Genomic DNA, 21,126 nt, shown 5'->3' on the forward strand with positions numbered 1-21,126 from the left:
TTGAGAGAGGTCTGAGTTGCCCAAGCTGGCCTCGAACTTGTGACCCTCCTGCCTCAGCCTTCGAGTCGCTGGGATTACAGGTGTGCACCACCACACCGGATGCAGCCAGCTCATGTCTTTGTCCTGCGCACTGAAGCATGTTGAGCAGCATCCCTGATCTCTACCCACTGGATGCCAGGACCATTTTCCCTCACAACTGAATATACCATATTTCCAGACACTGCCAAATGTCCCCAGGCTGCCATAGTGACCCTGGTTGAGAATCACAGATGTAGAGGTAAGGAGTCAGTCCCACAAGGATTAGGGGAGAAGCATAATCTGGAGAGGAAAACCAGCTTTGAAGAGATGGACTGAAAACTCTCCAGGGCAAGAGGAACTGGAAGCCCTAAACTGGGTACTTGCAAACATTAAGTCTGGAAAGAAGCAAGTTCCCTTTGGAAAAGGAGCCCGAGGATCCCAACCCTTCACACAGCTCAGGGAAGGAAATACTCAGAGAACGAAGAAATGTTCAGTTTGCAGGGCAAAGCTGAGCCTGAGCCCTCAGATGGCTGAGATCCGGGTTGGGACGCTGCTTCCTTGCCCTCTCCTGTCAGCATGGAATCTGTGTCCCGCACATTTGACCCTTCTTTGGATCTTCAAAGAAATGCCATACTCCAGTCACCAGGAAGATGGTTAAAAATGCAGGTTCCAGGATGCTACCCTTCTTAGAGAAGTCTCCAGGTCATTCTTCAGCTTGCCCAGGTTTGAAAATCTCTGGATTTAACCAGATGCCAGCCCTTGGGAGGGCCTTCAAGGCCATGGCTGGTTTTTTTGTTTTTTGTTTTTTTGATATATATAAACTTTCCTAGGCACCCACCACCCCCAGCATGGGAACTGACAAAATCTTCAATGGAACACCTGTGTGTGGAAATACAAGTGGATCCCTCTGGCTGAAGGCAGGAGCCAGGGACTCTGCAGCCCCTCTTCCCCCTGAGTTCAAACCCAGCCATCAACTCAACCATCTCCATGGAAACAGATGGGGAACCGAAGCCCAAAGAGGGAGGGATTTGCCCAGAGTGAAGCAGATGCTCTTGGTAAACATGCCTTGTCTCTGATGTTCCCAAACCCAGAGCCTCCTACTTGGCAGGGCCTTGTACACAGAAGGGGAGATCTTCCCCCAGTTCCACCTGCAAACAGACATGGTCCCCAAGCACCCTTTCCAGGACTTCCACACATCTTCCCTTGCCTTCCCACCCAGACTGAAGGGACCATTGTAAATCTCTCCCCGTTCCACTGACACCAGCCTACTTGCTGGAACCCAGTGGCAGAGAGCAGGACAGGCCCCAGAGAGAGCCCTTCAGGGAAGAGCTGGAATCCAATACCCTCCATAACCGTGGATGCTCTCTTCCATCCATTCCATCATACACATATTTTGACATTTTAAAATATTCCTGAATGGAATCCATGGCATCTTAGGCATTGTCATTAAGTTGACAGGATTTTGTTTTGTTTTTTTTTTCTTTTTGTGATGCTGGCTGGGGATGGAGCTCACGTCTTCGCAAACATTGGGCAAGTAGGCATTCTACCACTGTGCTACACCCTCGGTAACTGGCGATTTTTTTTTTTTTTTTTTTTTTGAGATAGGGTCCTGTTGTTGTTATTTGGTACCAGGGATTGAACCCTAGGCGCACTTAACCATGGAGCCACATCTCCAGCCCTTTTTATATTTTCTTTTGACACAGGGTCTAAGTTACTTAGGACCTTGCTAAGTTTGCTGAGGCTGGCTTTGAACTTGGGATCCTCCTGCCTCAGTCTCCCAAGTCAATGGGATTACAGATATCTGCTACCACACCTGGCTTTTTAAAAAAAATTTCTTAGTTCTTAGCTGGCACAGTGGTGCACACCTGTAGTCCTAGCTACATTTGATCATTTGAGCCCAAGACTAGCCTGGGCAACATAATTAGACCCTGTCTCAAAAATACAAAACCACCCCCTGCAGCACAGTCACTGGTACATAAATAAAGGTGCGTCTCATAGTGCTCTTGTGTTTAGAGACACAATAATTACCCTTTTCTTAGAGGTGCTGGCCTTGATGTACACCATATTGTTTGATCTTCCTGAGAACCCTCAGGCAAGTGCTGGTACTGCCCCCACTTTACCCACTGAGAAGACCGAGGCTCAGAGGAGTTGGTCAACTACCTCCAACGGTTAGAAAGTGGTTACGATCGTTAATTTTATATGTCAACTTGGTTAGGCCATGGCGCTCAGTGATTTGATAAGATACTCGTCCAGATGTTGCTCTGAGGTGTTGTTTTAGATGCTCTGACATTTACAATCAGTTGACTTTAAGAAAAGCAGACCACCCTCCATAACATGGGTGGGTCCTATTCCACCAGCCAAAGGCCTCCAGAGCCAAGATTAAAGTTTCTCAGGGATGGAAATTTTGCCTCAAGAGTACAACACAGAAATCATGCCCGAGTCCCTGGTGTGAGCTACAGATTTTAGGGTCTACAGCAGTATCTACTTTTTTTCTTTCTTCTTTTCCCTTCTTGTGATATTGGGAATTGAACCCAGGGCCTTGTGCATGCTTGGAAGCAAGTACTGTCCCTGAGCCACATCCCCAATCAGAAGTCTCCACTGTCACCTGAGGTTTCAGCCTACTGGCCTGCTGCCTCACACATTTAAGACATGCCAGCTCTGCAGTCGCATGAGCCAATTCCTTAAATCAGATCTCTCTCTGTGTCCTATTGGTTTGGAGATCCCGGACTGGTGCATTGGTGAGCTGGGAGGTCAAGTCTTATGTACACCCCTCCACCCAGGGAGGGGTTCCCAGGGAGGCCCGGTTCCAGCTGAGATGGCAGGACCCAGCTCCAAAGAAGCCAGTCTGGCTGCTGCCAATCCTGATAGCCCCACACCCTGCTGCTCATCCCTGGAGACACTACCTGGCCCGCTGGAGAGGAGGAGGGAAGAGCGGAAGCCCAGAAAGACAACAGAGAGAGGAAAGGCAGGTGATATGTTTATTGCGTGACACTTACTTCTGGGAGCCAGGCGGCTGGGGGAGCCCCTCACGAACGCCCAGCCCTACAACAGACAGACACAATAACCAGGAGTCCAAACCGGTCACACATAAATAGGAGGAGGTCAGCAGAGGGGAAGAACGACAGACGACCCTGCGGTTCCTATGCTCGTGTGGCCGGGCGGCAGCGCCTCACCCACAGCCCGACTCTTTTCTGTTTCCACGCTGAGACTTTCATCTGCTCTGAAAAACTCTGGAGCCGACTCAGCAGATTGGGGCCACCTTCCCGGCAGCCTCCGCCATGGTCTCCTAGACGGGCAGATGAGTCAAGAAAACCAAGATGGGTTCCTCTTAAAAAAAAAAAAAAAGCAAACCAAAAAAAAAATCACAATTTGCTTCCGCGGTCCTTTGTACCTCCCAGTTCTGACGGGTGAACAGTGCGTCCCCCTGACAACAAACCAACAAACCCAAAGAAACATGCTGAGCAGAAGCCGGGAGTCAGAATTAAAACATATTGCACATGGTTACAAGAATCTTCCTGAGATCCCTCTCGCTGCAGATCCCCCCCAATACTGGTTTCTGATCCAACCAACCCCTTGCCTACCAGCGATGGGGTCACATACTCACGGACACCCCGCTCCCCCAGTCCGGGCAGCATTAACAAGTCTTCCACAGTCTTATCCTTTGCTATTAGCCAAACTCAAAAGCCAGGGCTGGTTTTACCTCGCATACCATAAGCAAGTGGAGGGAGGGAGGTGGGGATGGTCTCCACCTTTGTCTTCCCCCCAAGGCCCTGGGTGGTTATCAAAGTTCTACAGCATCCAAGACATGGAATCTTCTGGGACCCAGAGCCTGGGAGGCGGTTCTCGCCAATCGCGTGCTTCTGAAAAGGAAGCGCTGGTGCTACCTGCGGGTCTGTCCCAAGCTGGGTTAAAACCGACGGCCTCGCGGGGGACAGGCAGTGTGGCAATTGAACTTTGTGTATTTTCTCTTAAGGAATTTTTTTTTTTTTCAAGTATCACAAAATCCCTGATGCAGTATGTAAACACGACATCTTGCAGAACAGAAAGCTAGATCACTCGGGGCAGCAGCAGCATGTGAAATATCTAAAAGGCCGGAAAAGGGTTTTTACAAGATTCAAAAACAAAAGGCAAGACAGCCACCGGCTGGGTCTCACAAGAGCCAGAGGAGGGGAGTGCCCACCATGGCGGGTCCCGGGGTCCCGAGAAGGCACCTGGAGGTCCCTTCTCTCTCCGTGGTGTAGCTGCCATCGGCTGAGAGTGGAGAAGTCTTTGAGGCTAGGACGGGACGTGCTGTGGGCTCGTGGCCTGTGTCCAGTTCCCAGTGTCCTGGCCTCTTACCAAGTCTTTCTTGATTCACTGGACCCCTGCTTGAGGGAAGAGCCACCGAGCCTTCTTTGTACCCCAGGCACACGTGGGAGAGGATTTTCAGAGGAATGCTCTCGGGTGAGGTATGTCATCGAATGTTTTGCTTGGGTCAGTTTTATTTAAAGGAAAAAAAAAAAAATGAGCCCTCTATGTCCAAGGGCACCGGGCTCCCCGGTGAGGGCCTCCAGGTGCCCCGCCTGGCTCTGCTCTCCTCTGGGGTGCTCTCTTCCTCTGCCCAGCTCTTGGAGGCTTGCCCCTGGGGTCCAAAGGTGGTCTATCTGTCAAAACAGCCTGCAGGGAACAAGTGGCTCCCGCTGAAGTAGCTACTTCCGTAGGTGGTAGCAAGGCAGTGCCTGGGCTCGGCTGCAATGGTCATCTGCATGCTAAGGGACGCGGGGACGGGCACGGGACACATGTCCAGGGGCTGGAGGGTGGGGTAAGCCGTGTGGAGGGAGGAGCCAGTGCCCCCAGGGAGCAGGCTCCCTGAGCGCTGGGCCTGCAGCGAGTCCCGGTAGGCCAAGCACAGGTCCTGCACGGGGGCCTGGAGCTGGGCCAGGGCCGTCGACGCCTGGCCGAGGGCAGGGTAGGCAGGTGGCTGGAACAGCACTTGGGTGGGGGCTGGGGGCGTGCCGGGCACCATTGCCAAGGCTTGGCTCTTGACTGTGACGGCATCCTTGAGGACATTGTCATACGCTCTGAAAGAAAAGACTCCAGTGAGACGTGAAGGTCAAAGGGCACCCGAGACCTGGGTGTTTCTCTGCCTTCCTGAGAGAGCCGTGTGCTCCGACACCGCAGGGCCTGCCAGACTGTGGAGTTCCCAGTCTCAGGCCTGACTCGGCTGGGAGAGCTTCCCCCACGGAAACCTCTCTCACCCCTCGAGAGGAGGCTGAGCGGTCCCTACGGCCCCTGAACCGCCCCACCCCGGAGGACAACTGGGGTCCCGTTTGCTTTTCTGGCCTCTGCATTTCCAGCACCTGAGCACGCAGCTCCAGCCCTACCTTCCAGGCCCTTCTGGGTTTGCTCTATTCCCAGCTTGGCTGCTTCCTAGCTTTCAAATACCAAGTAAATTGCCCACTGGGGTCTAAGAGTCTCCCTCTGCAAAGAGCAATGACGCAATGGGGATTTTTCCCATTTTGAAAAAAGTGTCCCATAAAACTTTTTGGGAAAACAAAACAATTAGAGGCTTACATAAGAAAGAAGCAAATGGAGGCTATGACTAATCCAAGACGGGGATACCCCAGAGCGGCAGCCATCAGTGAGGAGCCAGGCTGGGCTGGAGCGTGGTGCACACCTGCAATCGCAGCAACTTGGGAGGCCGAGGCAGGAGATCTAAGTTTGAGGCCAGTCTGGGCAATTTAGTGAGACCGTCTCAAAGTACAAAAATAAAGCTGGGCACGGTGGGTGCGCACCTGTAATCCCAGCTGCTGGGTAGGCTGAGGCAGGAGTATCACAAGTTCAAAGCCAGCTTCAGTAACTTAGTAAGGTCATAAACAATTTAGTGAAAGCCTGTCTCAACATAAAAAATAAAATGGGGAGGGGATGTGTCTCACCGGTTAAGTGCCTCTGGGTTCAATCCCTGGTACCAAAATATAATTAAATAAATAAATAATACAAAGGGGCTGGGGATGCAGTGCAGTGATAGAGTCCCTCTGGGTTCCATTCCCAGTTTCAAAAAAAAAAAAAACAGGCTGGGCTGGTGGGCTCGATATTGGGGGCAGTCATCAGCACTCCGATCAGGCTGTGTTCTCTGACTTTGGGGACGTTATAGAAAGCACAAAATGTTTTTTTTTTCTTTTTTTTTTGCGGTACTGGGGATTGAACTCAGGGCCTCGTGCTTGCAAGGCAAGCACTCTATCAGCTGAGCTATCTCCCCAGCCCCAGAAAGCACAAAATTTAAGACAAAGCCGAGGGGACAGGACTGACAATTTTGAGAGTGGGTCAGAGGAAGCCACCCGCCAAGCTCCTCACATCAGAAGCTGAGGGGTGGTTCTCCAGGGGCCGGAGGAAGTTTGCTTTCACCACACAGATCCACATCCAGGATGTGCCGCCACCTGTTGGGTGCAGGAGGGAGTGCGCTGGGGTAGCCATGCAGGAGCTGTCCTGTCTGTCCTCCTCCCTGTGGTCCCTATGGACCTCTTTGGTCTCCAATATCCATTTCACAGTACTGGACCCAAGAGGCCTTTAAACTTCTTCCCCAAGATTCCAAGGGACCCTTACAAAGCGGCTGTGGCTTCTTAGGTGAAGCCACTCGGTTTAGCTGGATAGGTCTGCTTTGCAACCATGTATGAGAAAAGAAGTTTATAAGAGTCCCTCAGTGTGATTATCCGTAAGATTACAGTGGGCCTTACATCAAAGAGCCCAGATGTTTATTTTTTAATTTTTTTTTTGTACCGGGGATTGAACCCAGAGAGGCTTAACCACGGAGCCACATCCCCAGCCCTTTTTATATTTTATTTTGAGACAGGGTCTTGCTAAGTTGCTTAGGGCCTCACTAAGGTGCTGAGACTGACTTTGGACTTGTGATCCTCCTGCCTCAGGCTCCAGAGTTGCTTGGATTACAGGTGTGCACCACTGCATGCAGTAGGCCAGATGTGTGGAAGGGGGAGCACACAGCTTCTCGTCTCCTTCCTCCCTGACCTTAAAAATGCAAGCAAGCCCAAAGTGAACCCCAAACAGAAGGGGCCAATTCCCTAACCCCATTTCTCTCAGGAGTCACCATAAATCCACTTCACAGGAGACAGGTGGGTGGGGCCCCAGATGTAGGAAATCCCCTGTGCCCTGAGGTGGGCCTCAAGGGCAAGTGGAACCTCGATATTTCAGAAACACAGAGATCAGGAGAGGAACCTACACCAGCAGGATTTCAATACATGTGCTAAGGTGTTCCAGGGAATAGTTCGAGATCCTCTGCAGGTCTCTGGTCCAGTAGGGAGAAAGCTGCAGGCAGATCCTGGAGGCCCCAACACAGGCTGCAGCGACCACAGAAGGCTGGAATTTGTAGAATATATGATCTGAAAGAGAATCCCAGAGGGAGTTAGCACCAAAAAGCTGCCCCGGAGTCTTGTGCCTGTTCTGAGAACTGGCAGACAAATCAATCAGTTAGTTCAAAGGTTATTCATTGATGCTCTATAAATAGGATAAAAACTTGGAAAATGTGAAGTTCCATTATTGAATTTTTTTTTTTTTTTTTCCCCCAAAAGCACCTTGGCTCTCAGTTTGGGATTCCTGGTCTTACCTTAGACAAGTGATTTTTCAAATTATTGTCCATGGCTCTTACGGAGCCACAAGGGGCTGGCTCATGGGCTACAAAGAGAACTGTAAAACATCTGTCCTCTTTTGGTTGTCAAGGGTAAATGAGGGCTGGGGAGATAGCTCAGTTGGTAGAGTGCTTGCCTTGCAAGCACAAGGCCCTGGGTTCAATCCCCAGCATCGCAAAAAAAAAAAAAAAAAAAAGTGAATGATACACCATTTCAAAGGAACCTGTCTTTGGGCATGACTAAAGGTTGCTTAGTAATAGCAACAATGCTTGATCCACAGTCGGTACTCAGGGAAAACATGCTGAATGCCTGAACAGCGACAAGACTTTGATATATATAACTCAAATGGGCACCTGACCTAGGTTTACTGAGAAATCTCACGTCCTACCTTAGTAGCTGGCAACAGAGCAAGTTGATACTATTTTTGTGCCAAGGCCAAGAGCCAAAATTCCTGCAGTTTTCATGAATGGTATTGGTTTTCAGTGCATTCCTCTGTTGTCTTAAATTGCTTGTGACTTTCAATTACTTGAACTTTCACCTTTTAGGGTATTAGTCAGTTAGGATGGCATTACAATTAGAGGCTCAGTCATGGAGTCAGACTCCCAGGTTCAAATCCTAGCAATGACCTTGGGTAAGTTAGTTTACCTCTTGAACATCAATTTCCTCACTTCTAAAATGATGTCTGTGTGGGGTCACTGTAAAGTTCAAATGAGATAATGTGTGCAGAGTTCTGGACCAACAAGCTTGCACACAGTAAGCACTCCATTAATGCTTGGTATCACGACTATGGATATTGCCATTCACTGTCCTTCTGGTTAATGGCAGGTGATTGAGTGTGTGGTAGGTTATCAAGTGGTTATATCCATAGTATTTCCGACTGGTATTTCACCTAACACCTACATTCTAAGACACTGGGGTTTCAAGTGAGGGCCCCCAAACTGGGTAACCTTTATTGCTAAAGCAGATGTAAATACAATTCCCTCCCCCATCCTACTGTGTAATGAAGCTCTCTGGGCATGACTGAGCTGTGACTCTGTGCTATTCGAATCATCTGCAATGTTCAGGTTACCATAAGAGGATTATGGACTGAGCTATAGTCTGCAAAGGCCTCGTCGCCTCTGCAGAAGCTGCTGTTTCTTTTGCATGCTCCTGGTACACCATGGGCCAGTCCTTGCCCTTTCTTTGCTCATCTCTTGCAGAGTGGGGATGAGGAGGGTGTGCGTATCCTCATCATTAAGGAAGGCCCTCTCTAGATGGACATGCCCTCCAGTGCCTCCTGATCTCGGTCCTGTGTGTGTGGTGGGGGGCAGTGTGAGCCCCCAGCTGCCTCTACTGCCTCACCTTGCAGGGTGACCTCTAGGAAGTAATGGGCGTATTCCTTGAGGCACTCTTTGGTCTTGCGGGGGCAGGTGGTGGGCCAAGTGTGGCAGTGGTGGTCCTTTTGGCTGACGGAGGCCAAGAGGTAGTAGTCCAGGAAGTGGGCGGGCGTGGGCAAGCAGAGGTTCCAGCTGAAGGCCTCCAGGAGTAGCAGCTCTGTGCTCAGCAGCTCCTTCTTGGTCAGGGAGAAGTTCTGGCTGCTCAGGATCCTCGTGCTATTTATCTGCTCCAACTTGGGCACGTGGTCTTCCCTATCCTCAAACTTACCTACAGGGCAGCAGAAGCAGACGTTACACACAGGAAGCAAAAGGTCATCTTACAGCACCTGGATGCCGTGGGCAGGGAGAAAGAAAGCAGAAAGGCTGGACTTCCGATGGATAAAAGCACACATTGCAGGTCTGTCAAATCTGGGCTTGACCCCCATGACACTGCTTCCAGCCGTGTGATCATGGCCAGGGGTCTCAACCTCTTTGGAGCTCAGCTTCCTGTTTTTTTTTTTTTTTTTTTTTTTTTTTTTTGTACTGGGTATGAAACCCAGGGCCTTGCACATGCTGGGCAAGTGCTCTGCCACTGAGCTACATCTCCAGCCTTTTATAAAAACAATTTTTATTTTGAGACAGGGTCTCACTAAGTTGCCAAGACTGACCTTGAACTTGTGATCTTCCTGTCTCAGCCTCCCAAGCAGCTGGGATTACAGATGCGCAACACCAAGTCTGGTTTCGGCTCCCTCATCTATAAATGGAACCTACGCTTCATAAGGCTTTTGTAGATTCAATGAGAAAACGCACATCCAAGGCTCAGACTGGTGTCTGGCACACAGGAGAGAGCAGCCAGCGACAGCAGTCAGTCAAGCTCTGGGGGATAAGCGCTCCCCAACACGCTGAATGGCCCTCACCTATCCAACCTTCAGGTCAGAGAGAGAAAATGACCTTGCAGATATGACCTTGTTCCCTCACCATGGAAAAGTCCTTCAATGGCTCCCCACCATCCTCAAGATGGAGTTTAAACTCTACATGGTGTCTGAGCTTGGGTTGCCATGGAAACAGGTGGCTTGGAAAGTGGGCCCAGGAAAGACTGGTAGGTTGGGAGAGAAAGCAGGAAGGGAAGAAAGCCTCTAAGGGCACATTCGCAAATCACCACTGTGGGCAGCTGGAGCCTGACCCTTGAAGATTTCTGAGACGCTGTCTGAAACACAGTCCTTGGATTGTCCCACCCCAGTGCTGGGGAGCAGAAGCATCATTTACCTATCCACCCCTGGTTATCAGTGTGGAAATCTCCTCATGCACTGAGGGCCAAGGTCCGGGGGCTATGTGGGGGGGGGCACGTGACAGCGCCCCTCCTGGGATGCCCTTCCCCATTCCCTCTTGACTCAGCCAACCCTGGCGTGTCCATCACCTGCCAATTCACTGCCTCTTGGAAGCTTTCTCTAACTCCCACATCAGGTGCTGGGCCCCTCGAGGGCCTGGCCACAGCCTGGTCACCTGTGACCTCCAAGCTCGTGGGGTGCAAAGCAGCTGCTGAGGCCATGTCAAGACAGGTGGTGGGTGGCCCGGTGGACCTCAAAGGGAATGGTGAACAAAGCGTGCACACACCTGCTCACAACTGCAAGGGCCTCTGACCCAGTTCCCAGAAGCCTCTGGTGCTTTTCAAGAGAGAAGGCAGTGCCAACCACAAGCTGCTCTACAGTAGAAACAACTCATTCCTGAGCTCAAAGACCATCACTGCCAGATGAAACACGACTCTAGGCCGCCAGGGACTGTCCTCTGTGTGCCCGGCAACAGCCCCTCAAGTGAGAATGGCAAGACAGGAAGCTCTGGTCTGACGGGTGGGAGCTGAACCAGCAGGATGTACCCACAGAGTGAAGGGCAGAGACACTGACGACCAGTTCCATCTCCTCCCAGAGCCCCGTGCGTGGCAGTCAGTGGGAAGGGTGCTCCTCCGCGCACACGTCCTCTCTTGTCTTGCACTCAGGCGCAGCAGGGCCAGGTTGCGAAGGCTGCCTGGGGGAAGAGCCCTGTGCACTATGGAATCCAAGCACTGGTGGCTTTCAAGCCTCACGCCCAACACTCCCTCCCCTACCTTATCTAGGGTCCCCCAGGAATCAGGGTAGAGGTCACTAAACATCATCTCACACTTCTCACATCCAGACTACTTGTCAGCGTTAACATGGATGGTCAGCCCCTGCTCCCAAGACCTCGGTTCCCACTTTCATGGGACCCATTTGCTGCGCCTGGCACTTAGCAGGTGCCCAGTAAATATTTAGTCAGTGAGTGAATGGTCACTCATTTCTGGATAGTGGAATTTGGGGTGATCTGAGTTTTTCTCTGATGATCTTATAGTCCCTCTATTTTTCTCCAGTAACCATGTATTCATTGAACAATTTAAAAAGGAAGAAAAAAAATTCTTTTTTTCTGAATTGCCCAGGTATCCCTGAACCTTGTGCTGAACACAGTTTGGTTGTTCACCCTCAATAGATGTGAGCTTTATTTTATTTTTTAATTTTTTTTTGGTGCTGGGGATCAAATTCAGGGCCTCACATGGGCTAGGCAAGTGCTCTACCACAGAGCTATGCCCCTAGCCCCACGATCTCTTTTTTCTTCCTAGAGCTGAAGGTGACACTGTGAAACACGCTGAGCTGGAGGTGGCACTAAGACCCTTGCATGGTACTGCTGGCAGCCAGCATCTATGAGGACCCACCAGCAGATGGGCTCAATCAGATTAGTTTTCTCCTCCTCCTGGCTTTTCAAACCTTTCAGAACTCTGCTATCAGGTCCAAGAGGATTACCCTCCAGTGGAAGGGCCTCGGCTCACTGAGGAATCTCACTTTACCAGCTCCTCCCCCCGCTCCCTCGCTGGGGAGGACTCCCAGAGTCCCCCCACACTGCAGGCCAGAGCCAGGCGGAGCTGGGCCTGAATCCTCAATGAGTCTGCTCTGGACCTAACAGCACTAAATTCTACGGGCTGACTATTTGTGTGTGATGTAGGAACACACCCCATGTGAAGAGGAAATGGTCACCCGGAATGGAAAGTCCTCTGCAGCCCCCAGCCCCCAGAAGAGGCCTGTGCTTTACACTGGCCCTGAAGTTGAACCCTCCAGAGAGGCTCCTCCAGGCTTCCCCAGGTGGGAGAACCCAGCGTCTACACCCAGGAGTGACTCTGGAGTTCCTGCTCTTCCTTGTCGGCCCAGCGGACCTCAGCTTAGTGACGATTTCCCAGCCCAACACATTTCACAGCCAGAAAAGATTTTACGAGTTTCTTGATTTGCACGTGGCCTCCCCTCCTCCCAGGGCCACAGGCCTTTGTCCCCAGCGTTCCCACCACCAACACAGTTCCTCAGCTGCTTCCTCCTTATCGACAGACTGCACAGACGACAGATGCCTGCAAGTCTTCAGGCAGGTCCCCTGGGAGGATGGGGACAGAAGTATGAGCCTTTCTCAGTCAGCAATGGCCACTGGCTCTCTCTGATTCCCTCAGTGCACTTATCATTTTGAAAATCTTCACATTTGTAGAAATGATGGAAGAATAGAATAGTGAGTGCACATGACCCTTCACCCAGGTCCCCTAACTGTGGGCACTGAGCCACATGAGACTGAGTTCCTGCGTGTATGCCGTATATAAGTCCTGCTCCTCTGGACCATTTCTGGTTAACCTCCAGACATGCTATAGCACCCCAAATATAGCACGGCAGCCTCTATTCCTGAGGACATTTTCCTACGACTCATAATGCTTTTGGCAATTCCTAGACAACAACATCTTCTAATACTCAGTTCAGTTCATATTTCCTTCTTCCAGGGTACTGAAATGCCTTTGACAACCTGTTTTTAGGATCTAGGATCCAAACTAGGTTCACAGATGGAGTCTTTATATCTCTTCAGTCCCATTTTTTGGTTCGTTTTTTGTGACACTGACTCTTTGGAAGAAGCCAGGCCACTCTGGATTTGTTAGATTTTTTTTCCTCATGATGAGGTCAATCTGGGCAAGAGGTGATTGTCACATCAGGAGTTAGAGACATTGCCAATCTGTCCCAGCAAAGCAAGGTTGGATACCTTGGTTAAGACATCTCCATTTTAAAGGTACCACTTTCCCTGTGAAATTAAGCAGGAGCCTGTGAGGTGACACCTTGAGACTGAATATCCTGTTTCCCAACCTTTGTCTCCCTCACTTGGCAATCACCGATGATCCTTTCTCGAATAAGTTATTACACTGGGGGTTGAAAAAAAATGTTTTACAAATCCTATCATTCCATCTATGCTTTTCTCTTTTCAAAAAATATTTTTAGTTGTAGATGGACACAATACCTTTATTTATTTAATTTCATGTGGCGCTGAGGATTGAACCCAGTGCCTCATATGTGTGAGGCAAGTGCTCTACCACTGAGTCACAACCCCAGCCCCAATATACTTTTCTTTTTGATGTTCATATTGTCCCAAATTTGAATTTGTTCATGTTGTCCTTCTCAATATACTTCTAAGACTAAAAGCAACCCTAGATCCACAGAGGTACTGAAGCTCTCTGAGGCTGGGCACACCCCTGTGCACCCTTGGTGCTGCAGGCGAAGTGTGTAAGCAATGTCTCACACGTGCCTTTTGCACTCCTGGATGGCTGGCTAGTGACACCATTCCCTGAGGCTGATTCACAGAGACCCGGAGCAGTTTATGACAGGTCACAGCTAGTGGACTGATGAACGGATGTCTAGTCAGGTGTCATAAACTTTTTATTTTTTTTTAATAATCATTGAGCTGCATCCCTAGTCCTTTTTGCTTTTTATTTTATTTTATTTATTTATTTATTTTTTGGGTGCTGGGGATTGAACCCAGGGCCTTGTACTTGCAAGGCAAGCACTCTACCGACTGAGCTATCTCCCCAGTCCCTTGCTTTTTATTTTGAGACAGGGTCTTGATAAATTGCTGAGAGTCTTGATAAGCTGCCCAGGTTGGCCTAGAACTTGTGATTCTCCTGTCTCAACCTTCTAAGTCTCTGGGATTACAGGTGAGCATATAAACTTTTGACCACAGACCAGGACATGGTAGGTAGCAAGACCTTGTCGATCAACTTCAGTGGGAAAGTTTGCGAACTGACTTTTCTTTTTACAGTATTTTTAAAAAATTGTGGTAAAAAACATGCAACAGAAAGTTGACCATTTTTAAATGTACAGTTTAGTGACGTTAAGCACATTGACAATGATGTACCACCATCACTACCAGCACCAGCCACCTCCAGAACTCTTTTGATCTTGCAAACCTGTAACTCTGTACCCATGGAACACTCCCCCGTTCCCTCTCCCGGAAGCCCTTGGCAAACCCCGCTCCTTCTGTCTCTGTGAAGGTGACCTCCCTGAACACTGGTTTGTTTTCTTCTTACAGGGCAGACCAAACAGGATTCCTGACTTTTCTGAATTAGGGCCAAGAGAAATGATATTTTAATTGCTTAAAAAAAAATATATATATATATGTATATATATATATTGGGAAATTTTAAATATACCAACACAAAGAAAAAAGAGAGAAAGAAAGAAAATGTTGTGATGAACCCCCATGAATGTGCCCATTAGCTTAAACAATCATCATCATTTACAATACCTTTTTAAAAAGTTCTTAAACAAAAAAGGCAAACCCCATGAAATGACAATGAAAATTCAGAGATCCCCGTTCCCGCTGTCCAGGCCAGGCGCTGCCCTCCCTCAAGTAGAGAGGCTGCTTCCTGTCCTGTGCCCCGTTAATCTCCCCAGCAGTCCTTCCTGCCTGGCTGGATGCCCATTTACAACTCACGCAGCGTTACCTGCTGCCCACTCGGGCGCTAAACCCAGGCTCCGAGAGGAGGCCAAAGTTTCCTGGCTAAAGAGAACCAGGTTTAAAGCAATAGCTGGCTACTGTCTTCCCTAAAGAAATGCAGTACCTTTAAAAACAGGCAAAGCAACTGCTCCCCAGGAATGGTCACTCTCCTTAGACACGCCTACCACAATCTGAGCAGGAACTGGGACCTTGGGCTACCCTGTGTGGCTGCAGCAGACCCTGCCCTACCATGCACACACTGGTGAGGCTGATGACGAGGCTGGCCAGACAGATAACAAGTTACCCCAATGGTGTCCAGCCCTTGCCTAGCACCCAGGTAGAGCCTGATGTCCCCCCAGGCAAAGGTGCCAGGCAGCGGAGGTGACCGGGACCCAAGAGGAATGAGGAAGACTTGAACCTGGAGGTTCACAGACACTGAGCCACATTCCCTGTCCTTTTTTCATTTTTAATTTTGAGACAGGGTCTTGCTAAGTTGCTTAGAACCTTGCTAAGTTGCTGAGGCTGGCTTTGAAGTCTCGATCCTCCCCTGCCTCTGCCTCCGAGTCGCCGGGATTACAGGTGTGCACCATCACGCCTGACTTCTAAAGTCCTATTTGTTGGGTATGAATGAACTGAAAGCATACAGCGTTATGACCAGTGCCACAAGGCATTTCCTTACACATTCTGAAAACGGGGTGGGTAGAAATAAGCCCAACAAAAAGTTCTCCCACCTTTAACTCAATCTTACTGACCAGGCTGGACTGGATGCCCAGAGTGGACACTACAATTGCTCCAACCTCCTTTCCCAGAGCTGTGACCTTGAACTTCAACCCTCTTGTTGGTGTTTACAAGACTCAGAGGCTGAAGGGAGTGTTGGCTCTGGGGTCTTTCCCAGATGCCCCCCCACCTTGCTGTGGGTAGGACTCTACAGGTCACTCAGCTGGTCAAGAAGATAGAGAGATCCACACGGCAGGGAAAGCAGGGGCATCTACATTTGGCTCTCTGCTGAATTCAGGTCAGACACATATCAGGCACAAAAACCAGGGCAATGGAGCTACCCTTGCTTCATAGCAGGGGTGAGGTGGAGCCTTGCAGGCTGGGCTGGTCCTGACCTTAGCAGACACTCTCTCAATTGGTTCTGGGAACAACATTGGGAGGCCGGGGTGTTCCCCATGTGGAAAGGGAAGCCCAGAAAGATTAAGTGAGTTGCCCCAATCACCCAGGTCCTAAGAGACAAAGGAGAAATAAGTCTGGCTGTCTGCTCCCTGATGGGAGGGTGTGTATCTGTCATGAAGAACACCAGAGCACAGTATTTGGCACAAGGCATATATATTCATCATATATGTGTGTGCGTGTGTGTGTTTATATATATATATATATATTTTTTTTTTTTTTTTTTTTTAAACTGGGTGCTGGACCAGAGGTGCTAAGTGACATCCCAGTCCTTCTTTCTCCCCCTTTTTCTTGAGACAGGGCCTTGCTAAGTTGCCCAGGTTGGCCTCCAACTTGCAATCCTTCTCCTTCAGCCTCCTGAGTTGCTGGGATTACAGGCGTGTGCCAGCACGCGCATGGCTTGCTTGTTTTTCCTTGTCCTGGGGATTGAACCCATGGCCTTGCATGCTAGGCAAGTATTCCACCACTGAGCGACATCCTCAGCCCCAATTTTTAAAGTTAATAAATGATTCCCAAGTTCAGGGCTTTCTATGCCCAAAGCATGAAACCTCACAGTCTCAAGGCAATCCCAGTTCCCAGGAACCTCTCTCTGTGGGTGCAGGAATTCCCAGGGATGTAGGTGTCCAGCCAGCTGCAGCCGCTCCCCACCTAAACACCCTGTTCTGTGCAAGCGCTCTCTATGCTAATTAGCAATTTTATTCCAGAGCTTTCTACTACAGATCTGAATGATTAACAGGACTTAAATGCCTCTCCCCCACACCTTAAAAAAAATACTCTTTGGCTTTTTTTGTAGTTACTGGAAACAAGAAGGATGCTTCCTCTTCTTCCCCAGAAGAGGCTCTGCACAGACATCCGGCAGGCAAGCATCTTTCTAGGAACCAGCAGAGACAGACTGGAATAATTTGGTGGATAAGCCAAGTGAGAGGACAGCTGAGACACCCCTGAGGACAGCATCCTCCGCAGATGCAATTTTAATTCTGCAATGCAGAAGACACAGCGCACTCTAGGGATCCCGGCTCAGCCACTTACTGGCTCTACGGTCTGGGGCACGTCTCGACTCTTGGGCCGGCGCTTCCTCATCTGTGACATGGGGATGACAGAAGCAAACTGGTGAAGTTGACATGACAGCTTAGTGCCTAAAACGGTGCCCTTTCCAAACGGTGCTTAATTCAGGACCAACCCTGTAAATCCAGTTGCAGGTTTCTGGGTGGAATTTGATGAAGGGGAGAAAGTCAGGGATAAAGCAAACCCCCCCCCCCCCCCCCCCCCGCTCTTCAAGACAGCGCTACGGTGGTCATGGGGGGGTTTCTGGACCATGGGGCCTGCAGAGTAGGTAGCAGCTTCCCCACGGTTCCTAAGGACCTGCTCCAGCTGCCTCCAAGATCTTCGGTCCCCCTGGGGATTTTGAGGTGAGGACATGTCGGAATAAGGAGTCCCCAGTACCAGTCAAATCAGGCTTCAGAGACCCCCTCCTGGGGTGAAGGTGGAACCCCACCTGGCTGAGCTGCCTTCCTGCCTTGGGAAACAAAGAAAAACTGCCTTCCCCTCCGCTTCCTTTCTCAGGAGCGAAGCTGTCCTGTGCAGGGCTGGCTCTCCGGGCTCTGGCATGGAGCAGGCCTGGATAAATAACGAATGGGTGGGTGGCTGCCGGGACTGACGGGGGATGAGGGCAAGCACAGCTCTGACAGGCAGGATCCGTTCTCGGCTCCAATTTTAGAAACAGAGACGAGCGGTGAGGTTGTGGGTGGCTGTTTTCTTCAGGGAGCAAATTGTGGAAATAGAATGTCCCCATCAGAGGTGGCATTCCGCCAGGTGGGTCACACGCGGGCTTCCCCTCTAGCTTTTGAGGACTTCCTTGTCTCAGGATGAAGAAACCGGCGCAATGACTTCACACGGTGGCTTCAGCCAACCCATGATTCCTCTGTGCTCCACTTTGTAAGCGACCCGGATAATTTCACTGGCTGTCTGCAATAGGGGCCTGGGGGACGGGGGCCACTTTCACGTGCATGGTGGCATCGTGCATGGAGGAAGGGAGCCCTGCAGGTCAGGGCTCACGAAGTTCCCGGGTCACTGCTGGGCAGAGTGCTCCTCCCCTACTCCCCAGGGGCGCCTCCGGACCAGGTCTGAGGGGGTTGCCGGCTACAGGAAGAGCAGAGTGAATTCTCCTGGCTGCAGTGTCAAAAGTGTGACACCAGGGTCCCCGGTTCCAACTTCTGCTGGAAGCAGGCAGAAGGAAGAGGAGAGGCAACTTGGCCGCTGCTCTCTAGGTTAGGAGGACAGTCACTTCCAGACAGGAAACCGGGTCCTGAGGGCTGACCCTTTCGTCCAGTCAGACAATCTGCAAATCTGAGGCTCAGAAAGCTGTGGACCTAGGGGCCTCCCGGTAGGGTCTCCATTTGCTGGCCTGAGCCTTCCTGGTATGGGAGGGGAGGAGGGGATCTGACTGAAGGATAAAGGCCACTGCACAGAGAGCCACCAAGTTATCACCAAGTTGACCAGCTGGCTAACCATCCTGTCCAGGCCACTCCAGCTGGGCGTTTTAGGCCAGTTACCTATTTTCCAGGCCTCAGTTTTGCTCCCTGTGAGTTGCAAAAAATAACACTTCCTATTTCATGGGATTGTTCTGAGATTAAATGAGTAAACATGTGTCAAAACAAAACAAAATAAAACCACTGCCTGACATACGAACACTCAATAAACCTTAGCTGTTTTACTCTATCACAGGGGCTAGGATTTACCCTTCCCCCCAAATTCTAATTACGGGGGGAAATGTAGTGACATTACAAATGACTTTATTTATTTGTTTTTTAATCTTCTAATTTTCTACAAGAAACAAATACCATTGTCCCACAGGGGCTGGGGGTGGGTGGAGGGACTCTTTTAAAAACTCTTCAGAAGGCAAAACACTGCTGATAGAAACTTAGAAGCCAGAACTGGGAGAAGAACCGTCAGAGAAGGTTCCAGAATGCAGGTCTGCTCTGATCCAAGAATATCTCAGTTATGAACCTGCTTTTACAAGTGCCCACAAGTCAGAAGGCGTTGGAGTTTCCTAGAAGAGCCAAACCTTATGTCGGTGACAAAAAAGAGACTTTTCCTGTCTAGACACTGAAATACTTGTAATTAAAATTAGGATGCAGGAGATGGGAGAGGCAACACAGGTTCCCTGAAGAGTCTTGAAATCCAGGCGAACACACCAGACACGGAAATAATCTCTGATCTCAGCAGCAAGGTGCAGGGATGCAAAGGACTGCTAGATTTCCTTCGAGTCTGAAACTTGTTTCAAAACCAACTGAAACAACCAATCACACTGACTATGTGGGTGACGGGGGCTGGGGAAGGGTGACCGCTGAGACCAGGGTCACTCCCCAATCCTGTGAGCACTCCACCCCATGAACCTGAGCATCCTAGGCAAGGCAAGCAAAAGTTCTATTCCAGGGGGTTTTCCCAGGGAGCAAGGAGTCTGATGAAGGAGGCCCCAAGACTTCAGCACGAGCAGAGAATGGGGGGCTGGGGTGCTGCTCAGTGGGAGATTCAGTGCTTCGTGTGTGTACGGCTCCCGATTCAGTCCCCAGGACCCCAAACAGGAACAAAACCAAACCAATCCAGGAGGACAGGCATAATAACCCTGGCCCTAATGGTACAAAATGTCTGGAAGACACAGACATTCACCGTAAGAACCCCTAACTGATAGTCCAGCTCAGACAGTCACAGAGGGCAGGGGGCACCTGACGTCAGTGTCCCTGTCATTTCCCAACCTTCCTGCTAACCGCGTGAGCCAGTTTTCCTAAGGGCAAGAACACCTGCGTGTTCTTAGAAGGGCCACTGGCTTGTCCTCAGCAAGCTCCCAGGGACCTGCTGGTAACGCCAGGCTTGAGGCTGTGTCTCCGAGAGGTGCGTTCAGATCTTAAGGAGCTTGAGGATGGGGGCTCCATCTATTTCATGCCCCACTGTCCCAGCAACGCCCGGCACAGGCTGGGCGCGTAGCAGGTACATCTGTGGGGAATGGACCATCTGCATGGACAGGGGCTGTGGCCACGCCTTCCATTCACCACGGTCTCCCCAGAGCTGACAGTGTCTCTAACACAGCACAGGTCAAATCAATGGTTCCTGAGCGATTTACCTGTGTGCGGTCAGGGTCTCCTGAACACTGCATGCTCCCTTAACTCATGCAGTCTGAAATCCAAGGCCCCTGCAAAAACAAAAATAAAGACACCCCCTGCCCCTGCCACCTAACACTCAGAGCCCAGAGTCCCAGGTCCCCAGAAGCAGGTCTGGGTGCTAGACTTGTGGAGGCAGACAGTACAGTATGAGTTTCTGGCCCAGCCAGCTGTCTGACAGGCAGTTCACACAAAATCCCTCCCCCGAAATAGCTCTAAGCCTTCCAGTCTGCAGAGATGGGAACAGGAAATGGAAAATCACCATGTCCTCGGCTCACTGTGCTGTGACATTCGTGCCATTCCGGGATCTGCTCAGCACGGCCTTCATTAAACAGACCGCCCTCCCCAGTGTGCTCTGCGCTGGGCAGACCCCCACCGAATGCCACCGATTACAAGAAGCACCGCAGATGCTGCAGCGATATTTTTCAGGGGAAAACTATTGTCATGTGAAGTGCACACATCAAATGCAAGCCCCACCCTGCTTCCTGAAATGCTTAACCGTGTACAAATGCTCTCCCAGGCAGGGCGGAAATGTGGCCACTCCTAGCCACTGTTGTGCCAGCGCACCAGGAGCTACACCATCATCCCCTGCACGGGGGCTGCTGGGTTTCCTTGCGGATTTGGGTTCAATTCTGGCAAGAAATCTCAGGCTTTGTCTGAGATACATCCCCGAAAGAGATCACCTGGAAAAGTCGCTCCCTTTGCCTATGCTGCCTACAATCTGACCTTGGGGTCATCTACAGCATTCCTGGCTTTGTGGGGAGCAACAGAGCTTAACTCCCTCTTCCCCCAACCTCCCTAGGCAGAAAGCAGCGCAACAGTTCATCCTTGTCTACCACCAGGGATTAAGACCGCTTTCAAGTTTCCAAAATCTTCAATAAAATCTCCAAGAGGGTCAGCCCATCCTGCCCCTGCTTTGCTGTCAAAGAAGTAGCTCTGCAGAAGCGGTGGTTGCCAAGTAATCAAAGCAGGATTTGGGGTGCGGAGGCACTGGAGGGAGTTATGGAGAGG

General features: G+C 50.4%; 1 protein-coding gene across 2 annotated transcripts in view; it reads right to left on the bottom strand.

Moving 5' to 3' along the window:
- Nucleotides 1-3,931: 3,931 nt before the first annotated feature.
- Ccnjl (cyclin J like) overlaps nucleotides 3,932-21,126 on the bottom strand; it is a 51,013-nt gene continuing 33,818 nt past the window's right edge. For both annotated transcript variants that reach the window (XM_047554661.1, XM_047554660.1), the window contains exons 4-6: nucleotides 8,979-9,281; nucleotides 7,232-7,391; nucleotides 3,932-5,078 (exon numbers count right to left, since the gene is read on the bottom strand). In XM_047554661.1, the coding sequence (XP_047410617.1) occupies nucleotides 4,658-5,078; nucleotides 7,232-7,391; nucleotides 8,979-9,281 (884 nt within the window). In that variant the 3' untranslated portion in view covers nucleotides 3,932-4,657. The remainder of the gene's footprint in view (nucleotides 5,079-7,231; nucleotides 7,392-8,978; nucleotides 9,282-21,126) is intronic.

Source organism: Sciurus carolinensis, chromosome 6 (assembly GCF_902686445.1).
Source record: "Sciurus carolinensis chromosome 6, mSciCar1.2, whole genome shotgun sequence".
NCBI lineage: Eukaryota > Metazoa > Chordata > Mammalia > Rodentia > Sciuridae > Sciurus > Sciurus carolinensis.